Source organism: Littorina saxatilis, unplaced genomic scaffold (genome assembly GCF_037325665.1).
Source record: "Littorina saxatilis isolate snail1 unplaced genomic scaffold, US_GU_Lsax_2.0 scaffold_632, whole genome shotgun sequence".
Lineage (NCBI taxonomy): Eukaryota > Metazoa > Mollusca > Gastropoda > Littorinimorpha > Littorinidae > Littorina > Littorina saxatilis.
The window spans coordinates 30,072-57,925 of NW_027126373.1; the positions used below are offsets into that span (position 1 = coordinate 30,072).

Here is a 27,854-nt window from a genome sequence, read left to right on the forward strand (position 1 = left end):
GTTTCCGGTTTCCGGTCATCCCGCGTATCCTGCCGCCGGCGTTCTGGATGACTACGGTCATGGCACTTCCTGTGACCACTCTGATGTGCAATCAGTGGCCAGTGAAGAGCCTCCTTCGGGAATGTCGTCAAGGCTGCGTGTCATTCTGGACACAGCAGCTGAGGTGACTTCACGTTATTTCCCGGAGGGCACGGCTGCGGCGGTGGCTCCCACTTCGGGGGTACCCTCGGCGATGTCGGATTTCCTACCTGCTAAGGAGGCTAATCCTTCCTTCCGCTTCGCGGAGTCGCCCGCCATAGCCTACCATCTGTCGCAAGTCTGGGCGTCGGCGCCTAGGCGGACAGGTGGTGTGCCTTCGGACCCTGTTCCGTTTCTGGTGCCTTTCGGCACAGTTCCGGAACAATCTCAGCCTTGGCTGGCGACGATGGCACAGACTTCTACTTTCGTGCCATTGCCTCAGCGGAAGCTCGCGCTTCCTCGGCATAGCCGGAACCTCGTTGCGTCTTACGCACTTCCGCGTTCCGTCTTGCCGGTGACGCCGGACTTGACAGCACTTCTGGCCAAGCCAGTCAAGGGCGACTCAGTCATTCCGGTGAAAGATAGCACTCTCCTCTCCCTGGAGGAAGTCGGACGTCAGCTGTTGGAATTGGCTTCAATTTCCGACACGCTGATTCGGGCTCTCTCTAGGTCTTTGACGGACGACTTAGTCCCGTTTACGCTCAGCGAAGAGCAGAACGCGGACGACGTCTCCTCCCTCCTCACAGCGTTGGCTAAGGTAAACGAGGAACAGACTCGTCTGTCCTCTTTACAGTACGCACACGCAGTCTTGGCGAGGAGGGAGTTGTTTCTTGCCAACTCTCAGTTTGCAGAGCAGGTTACCAGAGACACTCTCAGAGTGTCTCCGGTTGTGGAGGGCTCCTTGTTCAGCCAAATGGCGCTTGTCGCTCGGCAACAGGAGATTCAGTCCAACAAGGATTCTCAATTCCTGGACATGACTCTACAGGGCATGAAGCAAGCTAAGCCTTCCCAGCAAGGGAAGTCTCAGCCGGCCTCTCATCCCAAACCTGCTCAGAAGAGACCTGCACAGCAGAGCTCTAGAGGCGGCAAGAAACGGATGGCGTCGGGAAGGGGACGAGGCGGCTCGAGTAGCAAGCCTCACCCCCAATGAAGCGCTCCCGATCTCACCACCCTCCCGCCCTCCACTCTGGTGATGGCGGGAGGCCCCTCCCGGGCACTTTCCCATTGGATGGTATCAGTAGACAGCCAATGGATAGTGGGAGTTGTGAGATCGGGCTTCCGTCTCTTATGGCGGGAGGAGAAGGCACCTCTTTCCCGACATCCGCCGCTCTTCAGACCCCCCTCCTCGCAGGAAGCAAGATCCGTCCTTCAGGCGGAGATTGTCTCCCTGGTGCAGAAGGGCGCGGTCGAGAGGGTCCTGGACCAAAGCTCACTGGGGTTTTACGGCCGGCTTTTCGCCGTCCCCAAAGCTTCAGGGGCGTGGCGCCCCGTCTTGGACTTATCTCTCCTCAACACTTTTTTGAGAGAGATCAAGTTCAAGATGGAGACGCCGGCCACGGTCAGGGACTCTCTGCGCCCAGGAGATTGGGCGACCTCCATAGACCTGACGGATGCATATTTCCACATTCTCATGCATCCGGCCGACCGGAAATGGCTTCGTTTCCGGTGGGGAGATCAGGTCTTCCAGTTCCGCGCGCTCCCTTTCGGGCTGTCTCTCGCACCATGGATCTTTACCATGGTGGTGAGACAGTTTTGCGCTCTGGCGAGGTCGCAGGGGGTTCGTCTGCGGGTCTATCTGGACGATTGGCTCGTTCTGAATCAATCCCAGATAGGCTGCTCGCAGCATACCCAATCGGTTCTTCGAGAGGCTCACTTGTTGGGTTTCTCGATCAACCGATCAAAGTCGGAGCTGATCCCGTCTCAAACGTTCACCTACCTCGGGATGTCGTTCGACACGGTTGCCTGGACTGTCCAGCCCTCCCAGCGTCGGGTGGACAAACTCCAGGCTCAGATCCGCTCCACTTTGCCTCTCCTGCAGGCGCCCCTCCGGTCTCTCGCCTCCATCTTGGGGCAGATGGAGTCCATGGCTCTGTTGGTTCCTCTGGGCAGGGTCCACAAACGGCCTTTTCAGGCAGCGCTGAAGCCGTTTGTGGACTCTCCTCAGGTGGACTGGAACGCCCTCGTCCCCCTCCAGGGATGGTTCCAGTCCGCGACCCTTCCGTGGCTGGACACGGAATGGATCAGCAAGGGAGTTCCGATCGCCCTACCTCCCCCAGACTTGGATCTGTTTACAGATGCTTCTCTGCGGGGATGGGGGGCACACACGGACCTACACACGGTGTCAGGTCTGTGGTCGGAGGAACAGAGCCAGTGGCATATCAACTTGCTAGAGCTGGAAGCAGTAGCTCTAGCTCTAGTCGAGTTTCTGCCCTCCCTGCAGGCCAAGCATGTTCGTCTGTTTACAGACAACACGACTGTGGCCGCCTATATCAACAAGCAGGGAGGCTCGCGGTCCCCGTCTCTCTCGGACAGGACCTGCGAGATCCTGAAGTGGTGTGCTCTTCACCACATCACGATCTCAGCCAGGTACCTTCCAGGGAGGCTGAACACTCTGGCGGACGAGCTCAGTCGCTCCGGCAGAGTGCTTCAGTCAGAGTGGACCATCACTCACGGGGCACTGCTGCGCCTTTGGGCTCAGGTCCAAAAGCCTCTCGTGGACCTCTTTGCCACAAGGTTCTCGAAGAGGCTTCCGGTGTTTGTCTCGCCATTCCCGGATCCTCAGGCTTGGCGAGTAAACGCTCTGGACATTCCCTGGACGGGCCTGGAGGCGTACGCCTTTCCGCCTTTCCCATTACTCAGCCGAGTAATTCGAAAGGCGGAGCTGGAGGGGCCGACTCTTCTTCTGCTGGTCGCCCCTCTGTGGCCGTCGCAGGTCTGGTTCCCGGACCTGCTCCGGCTCGCCCACGGGCCTCCCATTCCTCTCGCCCTTATGCGAGGGGAACTCGTGCAGCCCCGAACAGGCATTCCACACGAGGAGCCCAGTCTTCTGAAGCTTCACGTGTGGAGGTTGTTCGGGACTCACTGAGGCGCTCGGGAGCGTCATCCTTGACGCTGGATCTGGTGGACCGCTCGCACAGGGCGTCCACGGCGTCTGTTTACGCCTCACACTGGAGGTCCTGGGCCTCCTGGTGCTTGGAGAGGGGGGTGAGTTCGGTGGCGCCTCGCTCTATGCAGGTGGCCAACCACCTCTCTTTTCTTTTTTCGCAGGGTGCGTCTGTTTCCTCCTTGAGGGTCCGGCGCTCAGCTATCTCTGCGACGCTTAAGCAGATCGGTAGATCTATTAACGTCGGGGGTGTGATTGCAGCAGTAATCAAGGGTGCTGCTCTCAAGCAGGCCAGGTCCAGGTGCCCGTCCCCCAAGTGGGACCTTTTTCTGGTCTTAGCATTCTTGCGGTCTTCGGAGTTCGAACCGCTGCGGGAGGCTAGTCTGCATAATCTTACTCGGAAGACGCTGTTTCTTCTTCTGTTGGCGACGGCCCGGCGGGGTAGCGAGGTCCACGCCCTGTCGGGTCTGCCAGAAGATATTTCTTTCGAGTCGGACGGCTCTGTCTCTTTGCATTTCCGTCCCGATTTTTTGGCCAAAAATCAGACTCCGGGGCAGGCCTCTCCGTTGGTTAGAGTCAAGGCACTGACCAACGCGTTGGCTCCGGACGACCCTGATTTGGCCAACTGCCCTGTTCGGGCCCTCCGTTTGTACTTGGAGCGCACTCAGCCCTTGCGTTCCAAGTCTCAGAAGTTATTGTTTCTCTCCCTTCTTACAACTCGGGAGAGAGATGTCTCAAAGGTTACGTTGGCCCGGTGGGTGACTTCTCTGATAAGGCAAGCTTATGTTTGGAGTAGCACAAACAGGGGGGGGGGCGCTGCCTGCCTTTCCCCTGGACTCCCCCAGAGCCCATGAAACGAGGGCATGGGCATCATCGCTCGCAGTCCTACGCTCCATGCGCCTCGATGATGTTTTGTCTACTGCGTACTGGCGCTCTGAAGATATTTTCCTGAATTATTATCTTCGGGACATTTCTGCCCTCCGCCAGGACGGCTCTCGTGCTCTGCCTGCACTTGTAGCAGCTGGTCAGGTTCTGACCAGAACGTGATGGTGAGTTTGAGTTTATTTCTTGCCCACCGCCATGTTGATGTTATCTGCTTTATGTGATTCGGAGTAAGAATATGTAATTTAATGGAAAATTTCTAAGTAAATTTTCATTTCATTAATATACTTACCCGAATCACATAGTGAATTCCCTCCCTCCTTCCCCGCTTGTGGTTTTTAGTCTTTCTGAAGCCGTATGAGCGGTCACGTGGTGACAGAGAGGAAGTAGCTATATGGGAGGTAACTCCCAGGGAACCTGGCTGTTACCATAGCTATTCAAGCTTTTTTGGTAGGGGTCGCTTCCCTTTGTTTGTTTTTTGATGGGTAGCGTTTTTTCAGTACCTAGCATCTCAGACGTAGTCAAATGCTTTATGTGATTCGGGTAAGTATATTAATGAAATGAAAATTTACTTAGAAATTTTCCATTTTTTACAGACAGACAGACAAACAAACATTTTTTACACACAATATATAACGCATTCACATCGACCAGCAAACCTCAAGCCTGTTAGGCGAAACTTTACCTTTCACGGCCTTTATTCCAAGTCACACGGGTATTTTGATGGACATTTTTATCTATGCCTATGCATACATACAAATTCTCCTCTTTCTGTCTCTTTAGCTTGCTCTTTCTGTTTATCTCTCTCTTAATCTCTCAAAGTGAAGCAAATCACAAATATGGTTGTTACATGTATGTCTACTTGAAAACGTATAGAAGTGGTAACTGCACGAACAAACACAAATTCTTAATACACACTGTAATAACGCCCACATTGGTTGAAAGCAGTTTCGAAGCGGGAGGGGGCTGGAGGTGTCTTTTCTGACTTCTCTGTGTTCAGTTTTCATTATAAAAGGCCTGAGTTGTCAGTTTCCCCATTTTTATCAGGTTTTTTTTCTTCTGTTTTCATTTTGTGGCCTTTAGTTGACATAACAAAGACATTTGTATGTGTATGCATATTAGATAGTGCATTATGTTTGGATTGTGCGTGTATGTGTTTTCAGTGTTGAATACATGGGAATGTTTGAATAAAGAGTTTGTTTCTATCAATCAGCTGCATGATTGTTATTTCTGGTTAAGTCACCCTTTCCCTTATACGTACTCTTTTGATTGCAAGGTATTCCAGTGTATTGTCAGTAGCCAGCAGGCTTAAACTTCTCAGTGCAGGTTTGGTAGAGCGCTGGACTTGTGATCGAAAGGTCGCAGGTTCGAATTCGGGCCGGGACGGACACGGGTCAACTTTATGTGCAGACCCAGAGACGGAAGCCATGTCCCACCCCCGTGTCATCACAATGGCACGTAAAAGACCTTGGTCATTCTGCCATAAGTGCAGGTGGCTGAATACACCTAAACACGCAGACACCTGGGTAGCGCGACTCCGTTGCTGCTAGCTTTCCACTGGGAGGAAGCGACCCGAATTTCCCAGCGATGGGACAATAAAGTAATGAGAATGAGAGAATTAAACACACACAGACAGGCAGGAGGATAGACTGACAGACATGCACTGTTTTTCTCACTTGTATAGAAATGTACAAAACTCTGGAATAAGTGTGCAAAAAATACTCTTTTTTTTTCAGATATCAAAAGTATGTCGAACTACTCAACAGTGCAAAAGTAAAAAAACAACAACTAATCTTGACTCGATATATCAATCAATCAATCAATTAATAGGAAGTTTATATAGCACGTATTCAGTGGGTACAGTTCTAAACGCTTGTATATAATACATGATAGAAATCTAATTTAGCTTGTAACAAAAACTCAAGAGTGTCGTGTATCTCTGAGATGAGATCTGTGGATAATGTATGCATCCATAAACTGTGGATATGAATAAAAGGGAGAAAGAAAAAATCTCGACCCACATCATAAATATACGCTGATGTGTTGTCTTCATTATTATTTGTTATTATGTTTAGACATTAAAATTAGTTGTTAAGATCCTATATCTAATGTCTTGTTTTTCCTGATAACTGAATTGAATCGGTGGTGCCAAAAGACAAATTTCCATGTTTATTTTTTTTCCGCCGAAAAAGCCAAAGTGTCCGCCGAAAAGATAAATGGGGGAGGCTTTCTTTATTTGGTGTTTAACGTCGTTTTCAACCACGAAGGTTATATCGCGACGGGGAGAGGTGATAGAGCCACTTGTCAATTGTTTCTTGTTCACAAAAGCACTAATCAAAAATTTGCTCCAGGGGCTTGCAACGTAGTACAATATATTACCTTACTGGGAGAATGCAAGTTTCCAGTACAAAGGACTTAACATTTCTTACATACTTCTTGACTAAAATCTTTACAAAAATTGACTATATTCTATACAAGAAACACTTAACAAGGGTACAAGGAGAAACAGAATCCGTTAGTCGCCTCTTACGACATGCTGGGGAGCATCGGGTAAATTCTTCCCCCTAACCCGCGGGGGGTAATGGGGGAGGCAAAAATGGTTCTAAAAACTGAATTTAATGGCAAACTTGGAGCTTAGATGACACCGAATTGCACCATTGGGTTCTTTGGAGAACCCCCCTGCCATTACTTACAAATTTTCAGCCTTTTTTACTTGTTTCAATTCCCATGCCTGGTTTATGTAAAATGAAAATGGACAATACATTTTTCTTAAAGTTTTCTTATCTTATCCCAAATAGACTGAAGGGACAAGAACAACCAAATCCTTGCTAAGGAAACACTACACAAAAAAACAAGTCACCCACAGCTCTTCCTTAGCTTGTATGTGTGTGTGCGCATGCATGTGTATTAAATAGATAAGTGCATGAGTGTAGGTTTCTGTCCACAAATAATTATGCAGAAGCATTTATTTTGGTGTTTGTGGTCAAATTGTATAATAGACAATATAAACAGGAACAGAAGCAAAACAGTACATTCATAACAGCAGTTATATTCCTTAAATCTAAACTTCATCCACATAAAAATGATGCAATAAAATCAACATTGTGCGCTAGAGGCCACCACTTGCAAAAAATATGGTCAGTTCAAATTAGACCTGGAATGTATGTGAATCTGTTTGAGCAGTTAATTTTGCACACAAATCACAGCAGTAAGTGACTCTATATATGCCGAACATACAAACTCAGTTGTTTCACCAACACATGCACACAAAATGAATGGGAAAATAGAACAAATACATACATTTTGCTGTATGCGGTAGCCACAACAAACCAAGCCTTGCACAGTTATACAAAACCCTGGCAAGTCATGGAAAAAACACCCAAAGATAAGAAAAAACATACCCGGTATTCAAAACTGTTATTTTTTCAAAGTTTGAACAGACAAAAGCAATTGCAAATTTGCACTTTGTCAAACAAAGTTATCTGAACAATACAACTCCAGTTTCTTGAATAATTCCCAGGCACGTCACCATTTTTTAATTTTTTTTATCTACTGTTTTTTTAAAGAGGATTTCAGACCAGAGAGGCATACAGAATAAAAGATTTATCCATATCAGAGAAGATTTGAAATCTGCATTAAAAAAACAAACAAGAACAGTTAAAAGGAAAACTATGTCAATGTAACTCAAGTACAAAATATTCCAATCATAGGAGACATATCATACATAAAGACTAAGTTATTGAAGAAGTACTGTGTGCTATATCAATCAATCAATCAATGAGGCTTATATCGCGCATATTCCGTGGGTACAGTTCTAGGCGCTCTGCAGTGATGCCGTGTGAGATGAAATTTTATACGGCCAGTAGATTGCAGCCATGTCGGCACATATTTACCTTTCACGGCCTTATTCCAAGTCACACGGGTATGGTAGACAATTATTAACTGTGCCTAAGCAATTTTGCCAGGAAAGACCCTTTTGTCAATCGTGGGATCTTTAACGTGCACACCCAATGTAGTATACACGGGGGGTGGTTCGGACACCGAAGAGAGTCTGCACACAAAGTTGACTCTGTGAAATAAATTTCCGCCGAACCTGGGATCGAACTCGCGCTGACAGCGGCCAACTGAATACAAATCCAGCGCGCTACCAACTGAGCTATATCCCCGCCCTATATCAATGCCTCCTGCAAAAAGTGTGAACTGTAGTTAAGATTTCCCGAACACTACAAGGAGATTTTCATAAAAAAGTACATTACAAAGTAAGAAGTTTCCAAAACCCTCTTGGTTATGACTCATACCTAAACAATTCTTACAGCAGTTAAATGATTAGACAATCAAGTGAAATTCTTGACACAGAATGTCATGAAAAAGTTAGATTCAAACCTAAGACAGACAAACTGCCACTGTTAACTCGTAATGATGGTCAAATATATTATGTCAGTTTCAGCAAGTCAGGATAACAAGAAACAAAAGCAATAAACACCAATTTTTCTTTAGTCCCTGAATCTAATGTTTTATGGAATATGTTTCTGCTGACTGATGCCGAGATTCTCAACACACTGTGGAACATCTATCTGACCCCATTAAAAAACTGACCCCATGAGATAGGAGATCTATCTGACCCCATGAGATACTCAGCTAGGAGATAAAATGCAAGACACATAAGGCTTAAAAATCAGGGTGTAATTCAAAGGCAAATTATGTTACAAGCTTTGTGAATGTGCTGAATTAAGTCACATCATTATTTACAAAATGCTCCAAGTTATAGATAAATGGCGCATCCCTTTTTATGAGGCAAACATAGTTTGAGAATGGTAATGAAACACAATTGTGTTTTTGACCTGAAATCAGACGGGCGCTGTGGCGTGGTGGTAAGACGTCGGCCTCTTAATCGGAAGGTCGAGGGTTCGAATCCCGGTCGCTGCCGCCTGGTGGGTTAAGTGTGGAGATTTTTCCGATCTCCCAGGTCAACTTATGTGCAGACCTGCTAGTGGCTTATCCCCCTTCGTGTGTACACGCAAGCACAAGACCAAGTGCGCACGGAAAAGATCCTGTAATCCATGTCAGAGTTCGGTGGGTTATAGAAACACGAAAATACCCAGCATGCTTCCTCCGAAAGCGGCGTATGGCTGCCTTAATGGCGGGGTAAAAACGGCCATACACGTAAAATTCCACTCGTGCAAAAACACGAGTGTACGAGGGAGTTTCAGTCCACGAACGCAGAAGAAGAAGAAGACCTGAAATCCAAACTAAAGAAGAAATCTTAATCAAGCAAAAGGAATCGGTACAGCAGACGAGTAAAATAGAGGGGGGAAAAAACTTCAAATATATTGCATCTTTACAGGAATAAAAGGCAGTTCCGATATGTGTGTATTTAAATTGACAGTTTCACAATAATCATATTGTCAACTCCTTTCCGTTCTTTACAAAAAGACCAAAATTCAAACACTACCACAGATGTTTTTTTAAGCATGACAAAAATGCCACTAAAAATATTTCAATAGTCAATTACCAATATGCTCTCAATCAGAAAAGGAATAACAGTATTATGCCATATTAAATTCAATGTTAACAATAACACACCTGAAAAGCTTACACAGGCACTGCATAGACTCTTAACCCAAGGGCATGAAAAGTATACCCAACAAAACAAGTATCTAATTGGATTTTATCACATCATTCAGCTCAATGAAAAAGGCAGTTGAACAGTTAAAAAAAAGACAAGTCCATTTTATTCTGCATTACATATTGCACACCCTATATCTGAGTCCCTTAATTTTCTCATACAGGAGATACAGATGGCTGATACCACCATCTAAAGTCGGGATAAAACCCGGTAACATGCCCCTAATGGCTTTGCCGTGAGGGCGTAAAACTTGAATTTTTCTTTCATACAGGACTCCCCACAGACACTCTACTTAGAGGGTCCCGGGACCCCCACAGACACTCTACTTAGAGAGTCCCGGGACCCCCACAGACACTCTACTTAGGGAGTCCCGGGACCCCCACAGACACTCTACTTAGAGAGTCCCGGGACCCCCACAGACACTCTACTTAGAGAGTCCCGGGACCCCCACAGACACTCTACTTAGAGGGTCCCGAGACCCCCACAGACACTCTACTTAGAGAGTCCCGGGACCCCCAACCATAATTTACAGTGGAACTTTAGAGGGTCCGAGGAACAGGAGGCTCATATTCTTGCTTTTGGAATGCACATTCATCCTCAACACCTGATCCTTGGAGCACTCATTTCAATGTACTGCCGACTTTTGGGAGTTCTCTTACCCCTTCAGAAAACATTATGGTCATATTAGTTAAATCAACTCTGTAAATTTGCATGGGTACAGATCTGGCAGAACACTTTCTGAAAACGGTACCCATGGTATGCATGTAGTGTTATGTAGTGCATGGGACGGACACGGGTCAAATTTATGTGCAGATTCAGAGACGGAAGCCATGTCCCACCCCCGTGTCATCACAATGGCACGTAAAAGACCTTAGTCATTCTGCCATAAGTGCATGTGGCTGAATACACCTAAACACCTGGGTAGCGCGACTCCGTTGCTGCTAGCTTTCCACTGGGAGGTAGCGACCCGAATATCCCAGCGATGGGACAATAAAGTAATGAAATGAAATAAAAAATCCTGGGACCCGCTCTTTTTTCAGGTTTTGAACGTCACAGGACCTCTCCATATATTTCTAGTAAAATTTTTGTTCGGCATTAAGTTTGGGAAGCCCTGCTCCCACCTAAAATCTTAAAAATCAAAAGCTTGTTGCCTGTCATACGAGACTTTATCACATATCAGCAGTTCTTGAATCGCTGCGCTCCAAGGCCAGACGATGAAAAAATAATCACAGCTGCACTGTGTCGGTGATAGCAAAGGGCTGTGACAGGACGTTGGACGGGGCTACCTTCTTCTGACCTGGCTGCTGACCTCCTGCGTACACCATCATCTTGCCTGCAACACAACACAGTTATTAATGTACATCTGCAACACTGCCAGGGAACATTTATTTGGTGTGAAGTTACAGTCCAAGGGAAGTAATTCGTGATTTGGATAGGGTATTTTTGTTTTGCTGTGTTCTGGTAGAAAGAAAGTGTTAGTCTAGCCTGCAACAACAGAGGGATGACTATACATTATTAATACCTAAGAGGAAAATTTTTTATTGTGTGAAGTTACAGTCCAAGGGAAGTAAGTCGTGATTTAGATAGGGTATTATTGTTTTGCTGTGTTCTGGTAGAAAGACAGTAATTTTAGTCTTGCTTGCAACACAATATCGACCTTACTACATGCAGCGTGCGCTTTGAATGACACCCTTTTTTTCAATAATACACACATTGGAGCCACAATTCGCTGCCGAATGCTTGGTCACTAAAGCACCTGTGTTTTTCAAAACTCAAGTTACCTCAAGCCAAACCCATGTGACCTCAACCAAAACATGTTGTCAGCGAACAATGCATTGCCATTGACAATTGACAATGAATCGTGGCTCCCACGTGCATATTTTAGAAAGAAAAGAGTGTCATATTTAGCGCACACAACATGATATACACATCAGTGTTAATAGTTAATCGAGAGGGTGGGACTGGGTGGCCGAGTGGTAACGCACTTGCGCTCGGAAGCGAGAGGTTGCGTGTTCAGGCCTGGGTCAGGCCGCAATTTTCTCCCCCCTTTCCTAACCTAGGTGGTGAGTTCAAGTGCTAGTCTTTCGGATGAGACGAAAAACCGAGGTCCCTTCGTGTACACTACATTGGGGTGTGCACGTTAAAGATCCCACGATTGACAAAAGGGTCTTTCCTGGCAAAATTGTATAGGCATAGATAAAAATGTCCATCAAATACCCGTGGGACTTGGAATAAAGTAAAAAAATTCCATCTCACACGGCATTAAGTCTCAATGCGCCACTAATAGTCAGAATGTTGACCCTGGGCGTTAAATGGAAGAAGAAGAAGAAGAAGAAGAGAGCAATGTAGATGTCACTTATGAAATCAATTCTGAAAATTCCACTCACCCTGTGTGATCTGCCAGCCCTGTGCCAGCCACAGTGCCATGGAGCGTGCGGTGACGGTGAACTTGACGGTGACGGTCTTGCCAGCTGGTATGGTGATGCGGTCAAACCAGGCTAGCTGCCGCTTGGGGGCCGGGAGAGAGGAGTCTAGCCAACTGATATACACCTGCACTACCTGAAAACAGCAACAACAACTGAACTAAAACTCAAATCCTGTAAGGCCCCCCCAAAAAAATAGGTGTGGTTAAGGTAACATAGGCAAAAAACAAGTCGCGTAAGGCGAAAATACAATATTTAGTCAAGTAGCTGTCGAACTCACAGAATGAAACTGAACGCAATGCAACGCAGCAAGACCGTATACTCGTGGTCCACCGCTCACGGCATAGGCAGTGAAATTGACAAGAAGAGCGGGGTAGTGGTTACGCTATGCTGCATAGCACGCTTTTCTGTACCTCTCTTCGTTTTAACTTTCTGAGCGTGTTTTTAATCCAAACATATCATATCTATATATTTTTGGAATCAGGAACCGACAAGGAATAAGATGAAAGTGTTTTTAAATTGATTTCGACAATTTAATTTTGATAATAATTTTTATATATTTAATTTTCAGAGCTTGTTTTTAATCCGAATATAACATATTTATATGTTTTTGGAATCAGCAAATGATGGAGAATAAGATAAACGTAAATTTGGATCGTTTTATAAATTTTTATTTTTTTTTACAATTTTCAGATTTTTAATGACCAAAGTCATTAATTAATTTTTAAGCCACCAAGCTGAAATGCAATACCGAACCCCGGGCTTCGTCGAAGAGTACTTGACCAAAATTTCAACCAATTTGGTTGAAAAATGAGGGCGTGACAGTGCCGCCTCAACTTTCACGAAAAGCCGGATATGACGTCATCAAAGACATTTATCAAAAAAATGAAAAAAACGTTCGGGGATTTCATACCCAGGAACTCTCATGTCAAATTTCATAAAGATCGGTCCAGTAGTTTAGTCTGAATCGCTCTACACACACACACAGACACACACACACACGCACACACACGACGACCCTCGTTTCGATTCCCCCTCGATGTTAAAATATTTAGTCAAAACTTGACTAAATATAAAAATAGGGTAGGAAGGTAGGCAATCACTTTTTTTTTTGGTAACTTTTTTTTCTAATGTGTACAAATTAAACCTACTTGACAGGGAAATAAGTGTGCGACTTGAGCGCTGTCGCTTTCATTGCGTTTCCTGCACTCGTTTTTTTTGTTTGTTTTTTTTCTTTTTTTGTTGACAAATGTAATAAAAAGTTATAGGGTCGGCCCCTAAAAATAGGGTAGGTCGGGTTACCGTAACCACACCTATTTTCTTTTTAGGCCTAATAATACTGGAATTAAGCTGATGTCAAATAGAATTTGATCTATGTAAAGTTAATTACACTTTTAATTAAAACTCTTCCAAAATTGAATCTCAAGCAATGTCAACATGCACCTCTCTCTGAGAAATGCTGATTTCTAGCCAGCTCACAAATTACTGACATTTGTGTGTGTGTTTTTACATTTAATCAAGTTTTGACTAAATGTTTTAACATAGAGGGGGGAATCGAGACGAGGGTCGTGGTGTATGTGTGTGTGTGTGTGTGTGTGTCTTGTGTGTCTGTGTGTGTGTGTGTGTAGAGCGATTCAGACTAAACTACTGGGCCGATCTTTATGAAATTTGACATGAGAGTTCCTGGGTATGATATCCCCGGACGTTTTTTTCATTTTTTCGATAAATACCTTTGATGACGTCATATCCGGCTTTTTGTAAAAGTTGAGGCGGCACTGTCACACCCTCATTTTTCAATTAAATTGATTGAAATTTTGGCAAAGCAATTTTCAACGAAGGCCGGGGTTTGGTATCGCATTTCAGCTTGGTGGCTTAAAAACTAATGAGTGAGTTTGGTCATTAAAAATCGGAAACTTGTAATTAAAATTATTTTTTTATTAAACGATCCAAAAACAATTTCATCTTATTCTTCGTCATTTTCTGATTCCAAAAACATATACATATGTTATATTTGGATTAAAAACAATCTCTGAAAATTAAAAATATAAAAATTATGATCAAAATTAAATTTCCGAAATCGATTTAAAAACTATTTCATCTTATTCCTTGTCGGTTCCTGATTCCAAAAACATGTAGATATGATATGTTTGGATTAAAAACACGCTCAGAAAGTTAAAACGAAGAGAGGTACAGTAAAGCGTGCTATGAAGCACAGCGCAGCCGCTGCCGCGCCAAATAGGCTCGTCACTTTCACTGCCTTTTGCACTAGCGGCGGACTACGTTCAGTTTCATTCTGTGAGTTCCACAGCTTGTCTAAATGTAGTAATTTCGCCTTACGCGACTTGTTTAGTTTTGTTTTGTTTTGTAACCATGCATGAATACAGAAATGCAAGGGCGTGATTAGTTGTCAGTCTTTATTTTTCTGTTCATCTGCCTTTTTGTTTTGAGTGTAAAGCCCCTAAGCCCCTGTCCCTCCTAACCCCACCTTCACAAAAAGCACAAGAGCTATTCAAATAGACCAATTCCAGAAATAACTGTCAGGTTTTTGTGGGTTGTGGAAGAGTTGCTTTTCCTTGTTTCCATAGAAACACTGAGGCAAGCTACACGTGACACTGTAGGCTTGCCTCGGTGTTTCCATGGAAACAAGGGAAAGCAATTCTTCCACAACCATAGCTGCCAACCTTTTGAAGTCAAAATCCAGGAGCCAGGGGGTCCAGGGGGACCGTTTAGTCTTGAATATGAGCAGGGAGAAGTTGTCAAATTCGTGAGATTCCCGGAAAATCCAGGAGGGTTGACAGCTATGCACAACACATAGAAACCTGAAAGAGTTATTTCCTGAACATCATCCATTACACAAAATCTATGTGCGTCAAAGATAATCACAAGCCCATCTGCTATACCAGTTACCTCGTCAGAGTCCACTTTGCCCGTGTTTTGAACGTTGACCTGACCCTGAAGGTCGTTGCCACCAGCAACTGTAGCAGGTACCTCCAGGTTAGAGTAGGTGAAGGTCGCGTAGGAGAGTCCATAGCCAAAGGGGTACAGAGGCTCTCCTTCAAAGTAGCGATACGTTCTGCCCACCATGGAATAGTTCACCATAGGAGGAAGCTGAAATAGGAAGATGACGCCAAAATTAACAGTAAAACTTTTTTTTAAACGCCAAAATGTTTAGGGACATTTTCTTTTTTTTTTAATGTGTGCAAATTTGCAAACAGAATTTAAATTCTAGCAAAATGCCTGCACTTTACAAATGATCAGCAAAATAACAACTAATAACTTTATTTGAAACGCAACCGCAACCATTACCTGTGATGTAAAAAGATGACTGACCATCATTCTTGACCGAGACTGAGAACAGCAATGCTTTCTAAGCTAAGTTCATTATCTGCACCATAAGTGTTTGTCTGTCTGTTCGCTTTAAAGAACATTGGGTTTCTTTCATAAATTAAATGTTCCAATAACTTTGGAACGTTAGCAGTCTGTTTTTGGATTACCTGTGATGCAAAGTAAGGCCAGGTGTACGGCGTCCTACCGGCCAGGGCGCTACCAGGGATGTCGTTCAGCAGGACGTGTCTCAGCGCAAGGCCAGTGGCCTGGGCAGGGAAGAAGCACTGCAGTATCGCTGACACCCCGGGGTCAACGTCAGCGAAAGAAATGTTGACCGGACCAGCACTGAACACTACCAGAACCAGCGGTGTTTTGGGAGCTGTCAGAATGAAACATTCAAAATGTCCAGTCAGTAATGTCCGAATATTAACAAATACAGTGGTACGTGTGACAAACAAAAACCTTGGGACCAGCCAAAAGGGACAACAGCAGGTGTTCTTTCATGGCAGGTGTCCTCTCATTGGAAGGGCCATACATGGCAGTTACCACTGTATGTGACAAAGTAATAAAATAGAACATGTTCCAAAGACTTTCTAAGATCGATGCTGAGGATGTTGTGTTTCGGATTTTCTGACCAACCCTATCTTTTCCAACCGACCCAAGAATATGTTTGTGCCTCTTCAAAAAAAAAGTACATAAAAATTACAAATCTCGATTGCAAACAAAGCTATTCTTCTCTGACATCCAGCGGACACAACTGGAACAACTTCTGAGCAATAAAAAGCCACATGCACCAGAGTAAATAAAAATCAAAAAAAAAAAAAAACTTTTACTTTTTTTTTAACCTGCCATCACAAACTTACTTTTTTGTTTTAACTTAGTATGAAACTTCATGTGCCGCTACACATACCATATTGCAGAACATCAAGAATCAGCTGCTTCTGTTGTCCCGGCAGCTCCAAGTTCAGTCTGTCCCTGCCCTCAGCCTCTATCGTGGAACCTGTGGCAAGTATGCAACCACCAAACCATTACTCAGCACAGTCGGGCAAACTAACCATGACCGCTGAAAAAAAGAAAGATCAACCAGACTACTGTAAAGCACAATGGGCAAAGATGTGTATGAGATAATTTCATCCTTGCAGAAAATGCATAACCTGGCTTTAACAATTTTTGTTTGAGATTCTGCTTTGTACAGGCTGATTCTCTGTTTTCTTCTGTTCCACTGTATATCTACTCTTTTCCAGTGAAAAGCTATAAGTGAATGAAAAGAAAACAACGGGAACAAAATATCAAAGAGGAAAAGGAGGACAGAAATACAAAAGAAAGGGAAGAAGAAAAGCAAGATGAGATAATAATAAAAAACAAGTCGCGTAAGGCGAAAATACAATATTTAGTCAAGTAGCTGTCGAACTCACAGAATGAAACTGAACGCAATGCCATTTTTCAGCAAGACCGTATACTCATAGCATCGTCAGTCCACCGCTCATGGCAAAGGCAGTGAAATTGACAAGAAGAGCGGGGTAGTAGTTGCGCTAAGAAGGATAGCACGCTTTTCTGTACCTCTCTTTGTTTTAACTTTCTGAGCGTGTTTTTAATCCAAACATATCATATCTATATGTTTTTGGAATGAGGAACCGACAAGGAATAAGATGAAAGTGTTTTTAAATTGATTTCAAAAATTTAATTTTGATAATAATTTTTATATATTTAATTTTCAGAGCTTGTTTTTAATCCGAATATAACATATTTATATGTTTTTGGAATCAGCAAATGATGGAGAATAAGATAAACGTAAATTTGGATCGTTTTATAAATTTTTATTTTTTTTTACAATTTTCAGATTTTTAATGACCAAAGTCATTAATTAATTTTTAAGCCACCAAGCTGAAATGCAATACCGAAGTCCGGGCTTCGTCGAAGATTACTTGACCAAAATTTCAACCAATTTGGTTGAAAAATGAGGGCGTGACAGTGCCGCCTCAACTTTCACGAAAAGCCGGATATGACGTCATCAAAGACATTTATCAAAAAAATGAAAAAAACGTTCAGGGATTTCATACCCAGGAACTCTCATGTCAAATTTCATAAAGATCGGTCCAGTAGTTTAGTCTGAATCGCTCTACACACACACACAGACAGACACACGCACATACACCACGACCCTCGTTTCGATTCCCCCTCGATGTTAAAATATTTAGTCAAAACTTGACTAAATATAAAAAAGAGAACAAGTAGCAGAACAAAGTAAACAATGCATACAGCAACAACAAGAATTTAGGCCAAAAAGAAAAATATGTCTGTTTCCGGTAACTCGACCGACCCTATTTTTAAGCACCGACCCTAAAGGTTTTTTTTTCGCTTTTCGCACACACAAAAAAAAATGTGAAAGAATAAAAAAATGAAGTCAAGTATACTTTATTTAGTTTCAATATATCTAGGTCAAAAACATGTGCTAAATAATTGTAAGTAAACTAAGGAATCGTTTATAAAAATTCAAAAAAAAAACACGAAAAAAGACGTTAACAAAACGTAAGAACAAGGTAAAAAAATAAATTAAAAAAAATAAAAACCGACAGACCGACCCTATTTTTTTTCGGCGATGTTACCGGAAACAGACATATTTTTCTTTTTGGCCTTATAAATAAAATGAAAAGAAAAGATACAGATCATGCTTCAATGGATCCCCCCCTTTTCAGACACCCCGATTTAAGACTACCTCCATGTAAGACTCCGTTTTCTCAGATTTTTTGTTATAGCCTCTGTATATTTACATTTTTAAGACTCCCTTTTTTTTTGGACCTGATTTTCTGGAGGTCTTAAAAGGAGGGTTCCACTGTCCTCCCCTTACAGTGATCTTCTTCTTCGTTCATGGGCTGAAACTCCCACTACTTTTACGTCTATGACTGTTTTTACCCTGCCATTTAAGCAGCCATACGCCGCTTTCAGGGGAAGCGTACAAAGTTACAGTGATCAACCATGAAAGTGGAACTGCCTCCACTCACCTGTGCCGACCATGACAAAGTTGACCTTTGTGCCGGTCACTGCGGTGCGCACAGCATCTGTATCCACCTGTCCACAAGTGGTTTTGGGACAGCCCGCAGCGTATTTCACTACACCAGCAAGGGGCCGCAACCCTTCAAGGGCGGTCACTGTCATGCCAGGGGAGGGAACTGGGTTGTAGGTGCCTTGTATTTCGTTGGAGTCATTGGCGAACGGACCAACAATCTGTACAGATGCAATCAAAAGCAGTGAAATATACTGAAATTGTCTGATGTGCTTGGTACCATAAAATCACACTTTTTTAGAAAGAAACGTGTCAGCAAAGGAGCTAAATATACCTGGACATCCGTCAGAAAGCAAGAATCGTGTTTTTTATCATGCCTATTACACTATCCTATCCAACAACACCCACACATCTGCATACAGACACCCATCTACCCACGCGCATGTCTTACAATCACCCAAAACACCTCCACATACAGACACCCATCTACCCACGCGCATGTCTTACAATCACCCAAAACACCTCCACATACAGACACCCATCTACCCACGCGATGCATGTCTTACAATCACCCAAAACACCTCCACATACATGCCCCCATCCAACCAGGCACATGTCTATCTCCCAAAACCCACCTACATAAAGATATACACCCATCCACCGACGCACATTTCCGTCTCCCAAAACACACCGACATAGACACCAATCCACCCATGCACATAGGCATCTCCAAAAACAGCCCCTTGGACGTGATGTCATGTTATTAAAAGAAGAATGAATATCATTTGCTGCATTTACTGTGACAACAAACCCAACACAAGGCTAAACAGGAGGATTGCCACACACACACTATGCAGGAAAGGTCACATACAGCCTACTGGTCAACCAGCTCTTAATTATGCCTCAAATAAATTAAGTGATTTTGACTTCATGAAGTCGACTTCAGGCTGGCTGCATGAAGCTTTGGCACTGAATTTTCGGTTAAAAGACTTCATGAAGTCGACTTCAGGCTGGCTGCATGAAGCTTTGGCACTGAATTTTCGGTTAAAAGACTTCATGAAGTCGACTTCAGGCTGGCTGCATGAAGCTTTGGCACTGAATTTTTGGTTAAAAGACTTCATGAAGTCGACTTCAGGCTGGCTGCATGAAGCTTTGGCACTGAATTTTTGGTTAAAAGACTTCATGAAGTCGACTTCAGGCTGGCTGCATGAAGCTTTGGCACTGAATTTTCGGTTAAAAGACTTCATGAAGTCGACTTCAGGCTGGCTGCATGAAGCATTGGTACTGAATTTTCGGTTAAAAGACTTCATGAAGTCGACTTCAGGCTGGCTGCATGAAGCTTTGGCACTGAATTTTTGGTTAAAAGACTTCATGAAGTCGACTTCAGGCTGGCTGCATGAAGCTTTGGCACTGAATTTTTGGTTAAAAGACTTCATGAAGTCAACTTCAGGCTGGCTGCATGAAGCTTTGGCACTGAATTTTCGGTTAAAAGACTTCATGAAGTCGACTTCAGGCTGGCTGCATGAAGCTTTGGCACTGAATTTTCAGTTAAAAGACTTCATGAAGTCAACTTCAGGCTCAATTAAGGACGGCCTTTATTTCTACCTGAACCAGGAATTTGTCTAGAGTAGGCTCACCCAAAGCTCAATCCACCGCCCAATTAAGTCGTATGCATTCACACTCACCCCAACAGTGTTCAATTGTCCATTGAACGGCAACAGCCCATCATTTTTCAACAGCACATAGGATTTCATGGCCGCTTCCACCGCCAGCTGTTCGTGCTCAGGGCTCTCCACGTCATCATTGGAGAGTTTGTTGTACTGGTTCATTTGGGGAGGATCGAACTCGCCCAGTCTCATGCGAGTGTAGAACAGAGGCGACACACGCTCTCTCACCATAGCCTCCGTCAGTTTGCCTTGTTTGAGGGCGTCCACTGTACGTTTCAGCGCAATGCTAAAATTATTTTAAACTTCATGCAAACATAGTGCCCCATCCCCCCCCCCCCCCCCCCCCAATGGACAAGAAAATCAGGTCTTAAAAGAGAGGAAGTTGTAAAATGCAGGTAAATTTACAGGCGCTACAGTGGAACCCCCCCCCCCCCCCCCCTTTAAGACCTCCAAAAATCTTAGAAAATCAGGTGTTAAAAAGAAGGGAGTCTTAAATTGGGGGGTCTTAAAAGGGGGGTTCGTTCCACTGTATCAATACAAATGACAGGGTCTTAAAGTTAAAGTTGGGGCTGCACTATACCAGAATCACATGCACAAGATAGGTGGGGGGAATGTTGTGTTGAGGACAATGGGGGAAATCGGGAGTGAAGGGAAGAAATCGGGAGTGGGGTGATAGTGGTTTAAAAACATTCAGATTCTTATAAAGGCTATTTACATGATACACATGTGCACACATACAATTTACACAAACTGATGCTTGTTCCATGCAGTTGTCAATGTCCAAATCTTCGAACCAATTCTGGGTTTTAGAAAACGTATCCAAAACCTTACAGAGGATTAAGTAAGACGAATTCTTCCCTTTGATGCCTCAGTACACAAAAGACCTGCTGAAATTCTGATTCAGATCTACACTTAGTGTAAAACACTCAGAAATGACTCTTTACTCTAATTATACAGAATATTATCACAAAAAAGTAACTCACGCATAGAAAAGTACACCGGTGTGACAAGGTTGGAGGAGAGTTCCAGATTACATCCCGCATTGACACACGCAGCGACAGTGTCAACGCTGTTTTTCAGGTAGTGGTGGGCATCGACAATGAATTCAATGGCCGCCTGGTCGCTTATGATGTACCCCTTGAACTTCCACTCCGCCCGCAAAATGTCAGTGAGAAGTTTCTCGTTGGCGCAGGAGGGAACTCCATTGATACTGGAAAAACAGATGTCTGGGGTATATATAGCCGTTTTACGGAAATAATTAACTCTGTCAGGGTTTTTTGTGCAGTATGGAAAAGTTGTATTCTTTGAAAGTGAGGCATAAATGCAAACACGCCGATAGTGTCACTCAAAATGCATCAGCATCTTAAAATGCATAATGTCCATGTGGCAAGAATCAGACAGCAGAGCACATCCTGCAGGCTTGTCCATACCACAGTGCTCTGAGGGACACCATCTGGCCAGAGGAGACAGCGCTACAAAAGAAGCTATACGGCCCCAGAGAGGACTTAGAGAGGACAGCACGTTTCGCCCTGCAGTCCGGACTGACGATCTAACAGCGAACGACAAGAAGAAGAAAAATGCATCAGCCTCAAGAGTAGACTGGATGCACACTGGAAAAATCTACCCTCAAAATATGACCCAGATTGTGATATAGATTTTTTGTTTTTACACACCACCATGCATTGTCACCTTTTTGTGTATTTTTTACATCAACTTTGGAGCGGTGAACAGACCCTCACGGGCCTCCACCGCTGATCAAGTCAAGTCAAGTGAATAAACAACTCTGATGTGCATATTTTTGAATCTTATGAAAATGCAATGTCGGCTCAATATAATGACTTTCTTTCACGAAAACATGCACATTGGAGTTCAGTGTTATACAGGGCTGAGTTTTGGCGCTCGCCCGCTCGCCAGCGGCGACTTCAAATCGCGTCGGGCGAGTTCGAAATTCCTCTGAAATCGCCCGCCTGGCGAGTTCAAATTTCGATGAACGCAGTCGATCGGAACGGCCGGCGAACAAAGATCTCGCGCGGTTCGTCTGCTATAATATCGGACGCCATGTTTCTCGCGTCTAACGCGACCACCTCCGGAAGTTCCCCACGGCTGTGCACACGCTTGTAAACATGTGGAGATTTATTGACACTGTCACTCCCCCGCCGCAAAAAAACCAGAGAACGGACGATGAAAAAAGAGGTAAAAAGAGACAGTATGTTAACGAAACACTGCAGAGAAAATGGCAGGAAAGATGGAAGAGGACAGATACCGGCGAAGAAAGAGAATGGCTCGTGTACGACGACACGAAACAGGAGATGCATTGTGCTGTGTGTCGAAAAGGAGGTAAATTTGTGTTTAGAGATTTAGACCTGCTGGTGGTGTAACACCGTGTTATTGACTTTTTAAACTCATTTGTTCAACTTTACTTGTGATCAGAATGTGATACCAGGAGGTAAATTTGTGTTTAGAGATAACTCAGATTTAGATGTGCATTTGTTCAACTTGTGATCAGAATGTGATACTTTATGTATTAAATTAAAATGTTATGTGCCAGTGAGTTTGTGTGGACTTTCAGTAACTGTTATTCTTGCAATAGATTGTGATTTGTTACTTGTAGTTATGTGTAGTGTTAATGTGTGCCTGACTGCCAGGAGGTAAATTTGTGTTTAGAGATTTAGACCTGGTGGTGGTTTAACACCGTGTTATTGACTTTTTAAACTCATTTGTTCAACTTTACTTGTGATCAGAATGTGATACCAGGAGGTAAATTTGTGTTTAGAGATTTAGATGTGCCAAAGATTCTGCAACTTTTTAAGACTGGCAATTACGAGACAGAGTGAAAGTTAATGTGTGATTGTGTGACACTGAGAAAGGGGATGACTTGTGTGTGATTGTTTCCCTTTGCATGTAAATGATTAATGGTATGACTATATAATTATGAGGGTGTGCATTTGACTACTATGAGTGAGGTTAACTGAGTGACAGTGAGTGGGTGAATGTTGATTTGATAAAATGTTTTCTTCATTGAATTGATACTTTACTGTTTGCTTTGTTATTGAACCATAGTGAATAATTAAAGCACCCCAAACATACAAAGTTTGTTTATGTCTTGTGTTTGTTTGTGGCATTTAAAATAAGCATGTGAGCATTGTTTGTATAAATGTAGGTTTTTGTGTGTTTGTCGCGGCCAACGCGCGATCTACGAGCCGTTGATATGGTTGGAAATCCCGGCTGGTTGGGGGCCGGTTGGAATTTTGGGGGGCCGGTTCAAATTTTGACTTACCGGCCCCCCTGGCCGGTAGCAAAAAAAGTTAAGGTACACCCCTGGTTATACTATCAGCCTCAACCTCAAGGAATACAATTTTTCCAAAATGCATTAAAACCCAGATAGACTTATTTCGAAACACTGACAATTGTAAAAAAAACTATTTTATCTCCATTCTTGTTGTTGTTGTAGTTATCTCCATTCTTCTTATTGTTGTTGGCTACTGTTGTTGCTATTGTCATCTTTGTCCGTCCTTCATCATGTTGATAATAAAATAGAGAAGTCCTAGGCTCTTTGACTCCCCCCCCCCCCCCCCCCTTTCATAATTCTGGTATACTGCACCTAAAGGTACAACTACTTGACTACCAAACTAGGAACAGAAATGCATAATTACATACTGTGTAACCAGAACTTAAAATGAATGCCACAGATGTTACACCATGATAACTGAAAAGTCTTGTTCGAATAATTCAATCAGGTCAAATATAGTGTCTGCACAGCTCTTAGTGTTGCTGCAGAAAGTTATAGACAGAACACATTTCTAACAACACATACCTGTTATAACTGCACATCAGACTATACGTTCCTGCCTCAACACACTTGCGGAATGCAGGTAGAAACGTCATCCGCCAGTCATGCTCCGAGACCTGGCCGTTTAAAAGAAAGAGACAACAAATGTTGTTGTTAGTTTTATTCCATCATAATACACTGCACTTAAAACAGTCAACATGCATCCCATTCTGTCAAGTGAATCATATTGTCCGAAAAAATTCAAAACCGTCGAACACACCAATTTTGATTTGTGTCTGTATGATTAATTTGTTTTATGTAGGTTGTACTTTTAATTGTTGTTAGGCACTTAAAAATGTCCAGTTATTATTATCATTATTAAAAGTGCAACTCTTGCAAAATGCTCAAGTCATTAATTACAATATATAAAGGCTTACAATTTTGTCTCCAGCAGTTTGCTTTAATGCCAAGAATAAACAGGCTTGTTTAAATGTTAAAACCCTGTCAACATGACTATAAAAGTAAGCATATCAAACGGATTTCGCCAATATTCTAAGTTAAACAAACTTTTGCCAGAACAGGAAACTCTCCGGCATTACCTAAAAAATAAATGATACATAACTTGTTTCCGTATCAATCATTCTTATATCTGCAAGCAAAAGTTTGGCAGCTCACCTTAGCATCAAATGACATCCTGGATTCTGGAATATTCTCTGGGCCAGCGTAAACATCAAAATGCTTGCAGCCGGCAGTGGCACGAACGTAGCGAGAATCGTTGCCTTGGAGACCATGGACATAATTTTCTGCATACACACCACTCAGGTAAGGATCCTCTCCATATGTTTCCTGGAATGTGAAGATGGATTGAAAACAAAAAGATAACACATACACACACACACAAACGCGAACACACACATAGCAGTGATTGAGCTGGTTTGAAACTGTTTCACTTTTAGTTGAACCTGCCCTGGCGACCACCTGTCAATTACAATTTCATACAATTTTATGTGCAAATTAGGTCTCTAAAAAATAAGTCTTAAATCTGAAAAATTGCACGGTTAGCTAGTTATGCATTTACTGATTCATAAAGTTGGTGAGTCTATCCTTCAGTCATAAGACAGTCATTTAGTAAACTCTCCACACACGGCTGATTCCTTGACGAGGTGTGGGAGCTTGAGTACTTCTGTGACCCCGAGAGCTATGCCAGCGGGAGTGTCAAAACTTCTGGTAGCGTCTCGCATGCTGGACAGGTCAACGGAGAGAGGTCAGACTAATATCAGCTAACTCTCCTCGAGTCATAAGGGGCATGAGAAGGATACTCATGTAAATAAAACCATGGGCAGACCGAACTCATCAGCCATGGCAGGCAACCGGTCTAGGAGAGGGACACTCTGAATTCAAACCATGGGCAGACTGGACTCATCAGCCATGGCAGGCAACCAGTCTAGGAGAAGGACACTCCGAATTCAAACCACCCCCCAACGAAGTCGGAGCGATGCTGTCTGTGACTCCAGACACAGTGTGGGAACCTAAACTAAGTTTATGGGAGACGAGCTCGCACGCCACCTGTATGGATTATGCCTCAGATTCAGACAGATATTTCGATATGGTGTCGTTCCCGTGGACCTTTGCCAGGCAGGAGCGGTGCCGGACACTCAGCCTCAAGGGGGTCCACCTCAGCGACTGGCGGCTCTGTTGACTCGGGAACCAGGGGAAGACAGAGTAGAGCGACTGGTCGAACTCAACATCCAGCGACAGCCATCAGGGTTGTGCAGTGGAATGCAGAAGGCGTCCAGAGAAAGAACCTACGGACTGGACACTGTCGACTGCGTGCCCACATGCACCGCCTTGGTCTGTCGCACACACCGAACTGCCCGTGCGAAACAGGCCCACAGACCCCGGAGCACATCCTGCAGACCTGCCCGCTCCACCAGGAAGCCAGAACAGATCACTGGCCCCAAGGTGCCACACTGCAGGAGCAACTCTGGGGCACCAAAGACTCCCTGATCCTGACCACTAGCTTTATTCAAGCTACAAAACTTGAAGTCTGACCTGAGGCCCAAAATCCTGGAACGCCGAAGAAGATTAAGAAGATTTAGTAAACTAGTCAGTTATCTATTTTTGAGGATGATAGTCGCTTGTTGCTTTTAAATTTAATGCTTGTTATTATCTCAGGTGTCGGGAGTATGGTTCCGCATTTAACTCTCATTTACTCTACTGCACTTGTCATTGCGTTTAGAGTGCTTACTTCCCTTTGTTTCTTAGATCATGTCAGCTATCTGTTCCATGTTTTACCTGATTGCGTCCCCATCTTGAGTCGCGCATGATGTTAATGACTGGGGAAAAGCAGCTGGCACCAGTGTGTGTGATGTAACTTTTAATTTTGACAAACTCGTTGTGCTTCCCACGGGTCTCCACGCCAGCTGCTTGTGCCACCCGAAACATCAAGTCTGGACTGCACAAATGAAAAGATAAATTTGTCTCAATTTTAAAAGTTATAAAAAACATGCTGACAAATCAAATAATTTGTCTCAATTTTAAAAGCTAGGCAGATTAATTTATGCTATTTTCATTTGATTCTGCCAGCTCCTGAACCCTGTTTTGCTAGTGGGAATATTTTATGTGTGTATGTTAATGTTATTTTCTTCTCTTTCAGACACATACGTGCATGCACTCATAATATAATGTTCATCATGCATACAGCTCTTCAAACTATACTGAAATTTGCACTGCATTCATGACTGCACAAAATGTATAGATCTACATCAGTACATGTATGACTATATGAGTCCCATTACCCCAAAAAGAAAAAAATATATACACTATATATATATATACAATATACAAATATGTTTCTGCACATTCAGTTTTACACAATAAATTCAGACACAGAAAATTGAGACACAGAAAATTCAGAACCACTCAAATTAGGGTATTTATGTTTATGTTTTATTTTCAATCTTTGTATAAGGCCTAAAAAAAAAATAGGTGTGGTTACGGTAACCCGACCTACCCTAATTTTAGGGGCCGATCCTATAACTTTTTATTACATTTGTCAAAAAATTAAAAAAAAATAAAAACGAGTGCAAAAAACGCAATGAAAGCGAAAGCGCCCGAGTCGCACACTTATTTCCCTGTCAAGTAGGTTTAATTTGTACACATTAGAAAAAAAGTAAAAAAAAAAAAAAAGTGATTGCCTACCTACCTACCCTATTTTTTTTGGCTATGTTACCGTAACCACACCTATTTTTTTTTGTGGCCTAATATATTTGCTTACATGTTGTATTTGGGTATGTTAACAGTAAACAGAAAAAAACAGGTACCAGTACTACCACTACCCTAGTACATTCTGTTCCTTTTAAACTATTCCTCATGCTAGTGTTCGCTTTCCAGTGACCACCAACATCCCCCACCCCATCCCTAATGCATCCAGTCAATCCAGCTACGACTTTTAGTCAGTGAAGTTAGTCATGATCTGAGACAATAAAATATTGATTAACACCTGAAAGCTGCAGACAATCCAATGGACTGCGGATAGGCTGTCGCCCCTTTGCCTGGCGCATTGGCATCGCCCCTCAAGCACTCAGTGTCCCACTGGTAGGGTCCAATGCCCAAACGAGGGATGGCAGGTGCTGGTCCGCCGTGTTGCCCTGCTCCGCCCCTCGACATCTGCTGCTGAATTTCTTCCAGCGTGAGGCGAGAGACGAGATCCTGTACCCTCTGATCCCAAGGAAGCGAAATATTTCGGAAAGGATAATCATCGTCGGCTGGAATGGAGAATCTCTGCACGATCATGTTCTGGTCACGAGACCGAAACTGTCGGCCATGGCAGATACTCACGAACGAGCAACCTAGAAGCAACTTTACGACGTTTGGAACTGTCGCCATGGCAGATGAATGATCACAAGATATTTCTCTTTTTTTTTAGGAGCACTGATGGAAGTTCTAGAGGTTCTCTTTTTAAAAATGCACCGAAAAGTAAAGCGTAAAGTAAACAAGCTTGGGCCGCTGTCGCTGTTCCCTGTTCTTTCTTTC

At 43.5% G+C, this 27,854-nt stretch overlaps 1 protein-coding gene across 1 annotated transcript; it reads right to left on the bottom strand.

The window, feature by feature from the left end:
* Positions 1-5,707: 5,707 nt before the first annotated feature.
* Positions 5,708-27,854, bottom strand: LOC138954804 (uncharacterized). The gene is made up of 12 exons (XM_070326570.1): positions 27,322-27,854; positions 26,115-26,274; positions 24,495-24,665; positions 23,865-23,956; positions 21,034-21,260; positions 20,069-20,316; positions 18,382-18,604; positions 16,290-16,379; positions 15,547-15,758; positions 14,960-15,160; positions 12,017-12,188; positions 5,708-10,962 (listed from the first exon to the last, which is right to left on the bottom strand). The coding sequence occupies exons 1-12, from the start codon at positions 27,705-27,707 to the stop codon at positions 10,856-10,858; spliced, it is 2,289 nt and encodes a 762-aa protein (XP_070182671.1). The 5' UTR covers positions 27,708-27,854; the 3' UTR covers positions 5,708-10,855.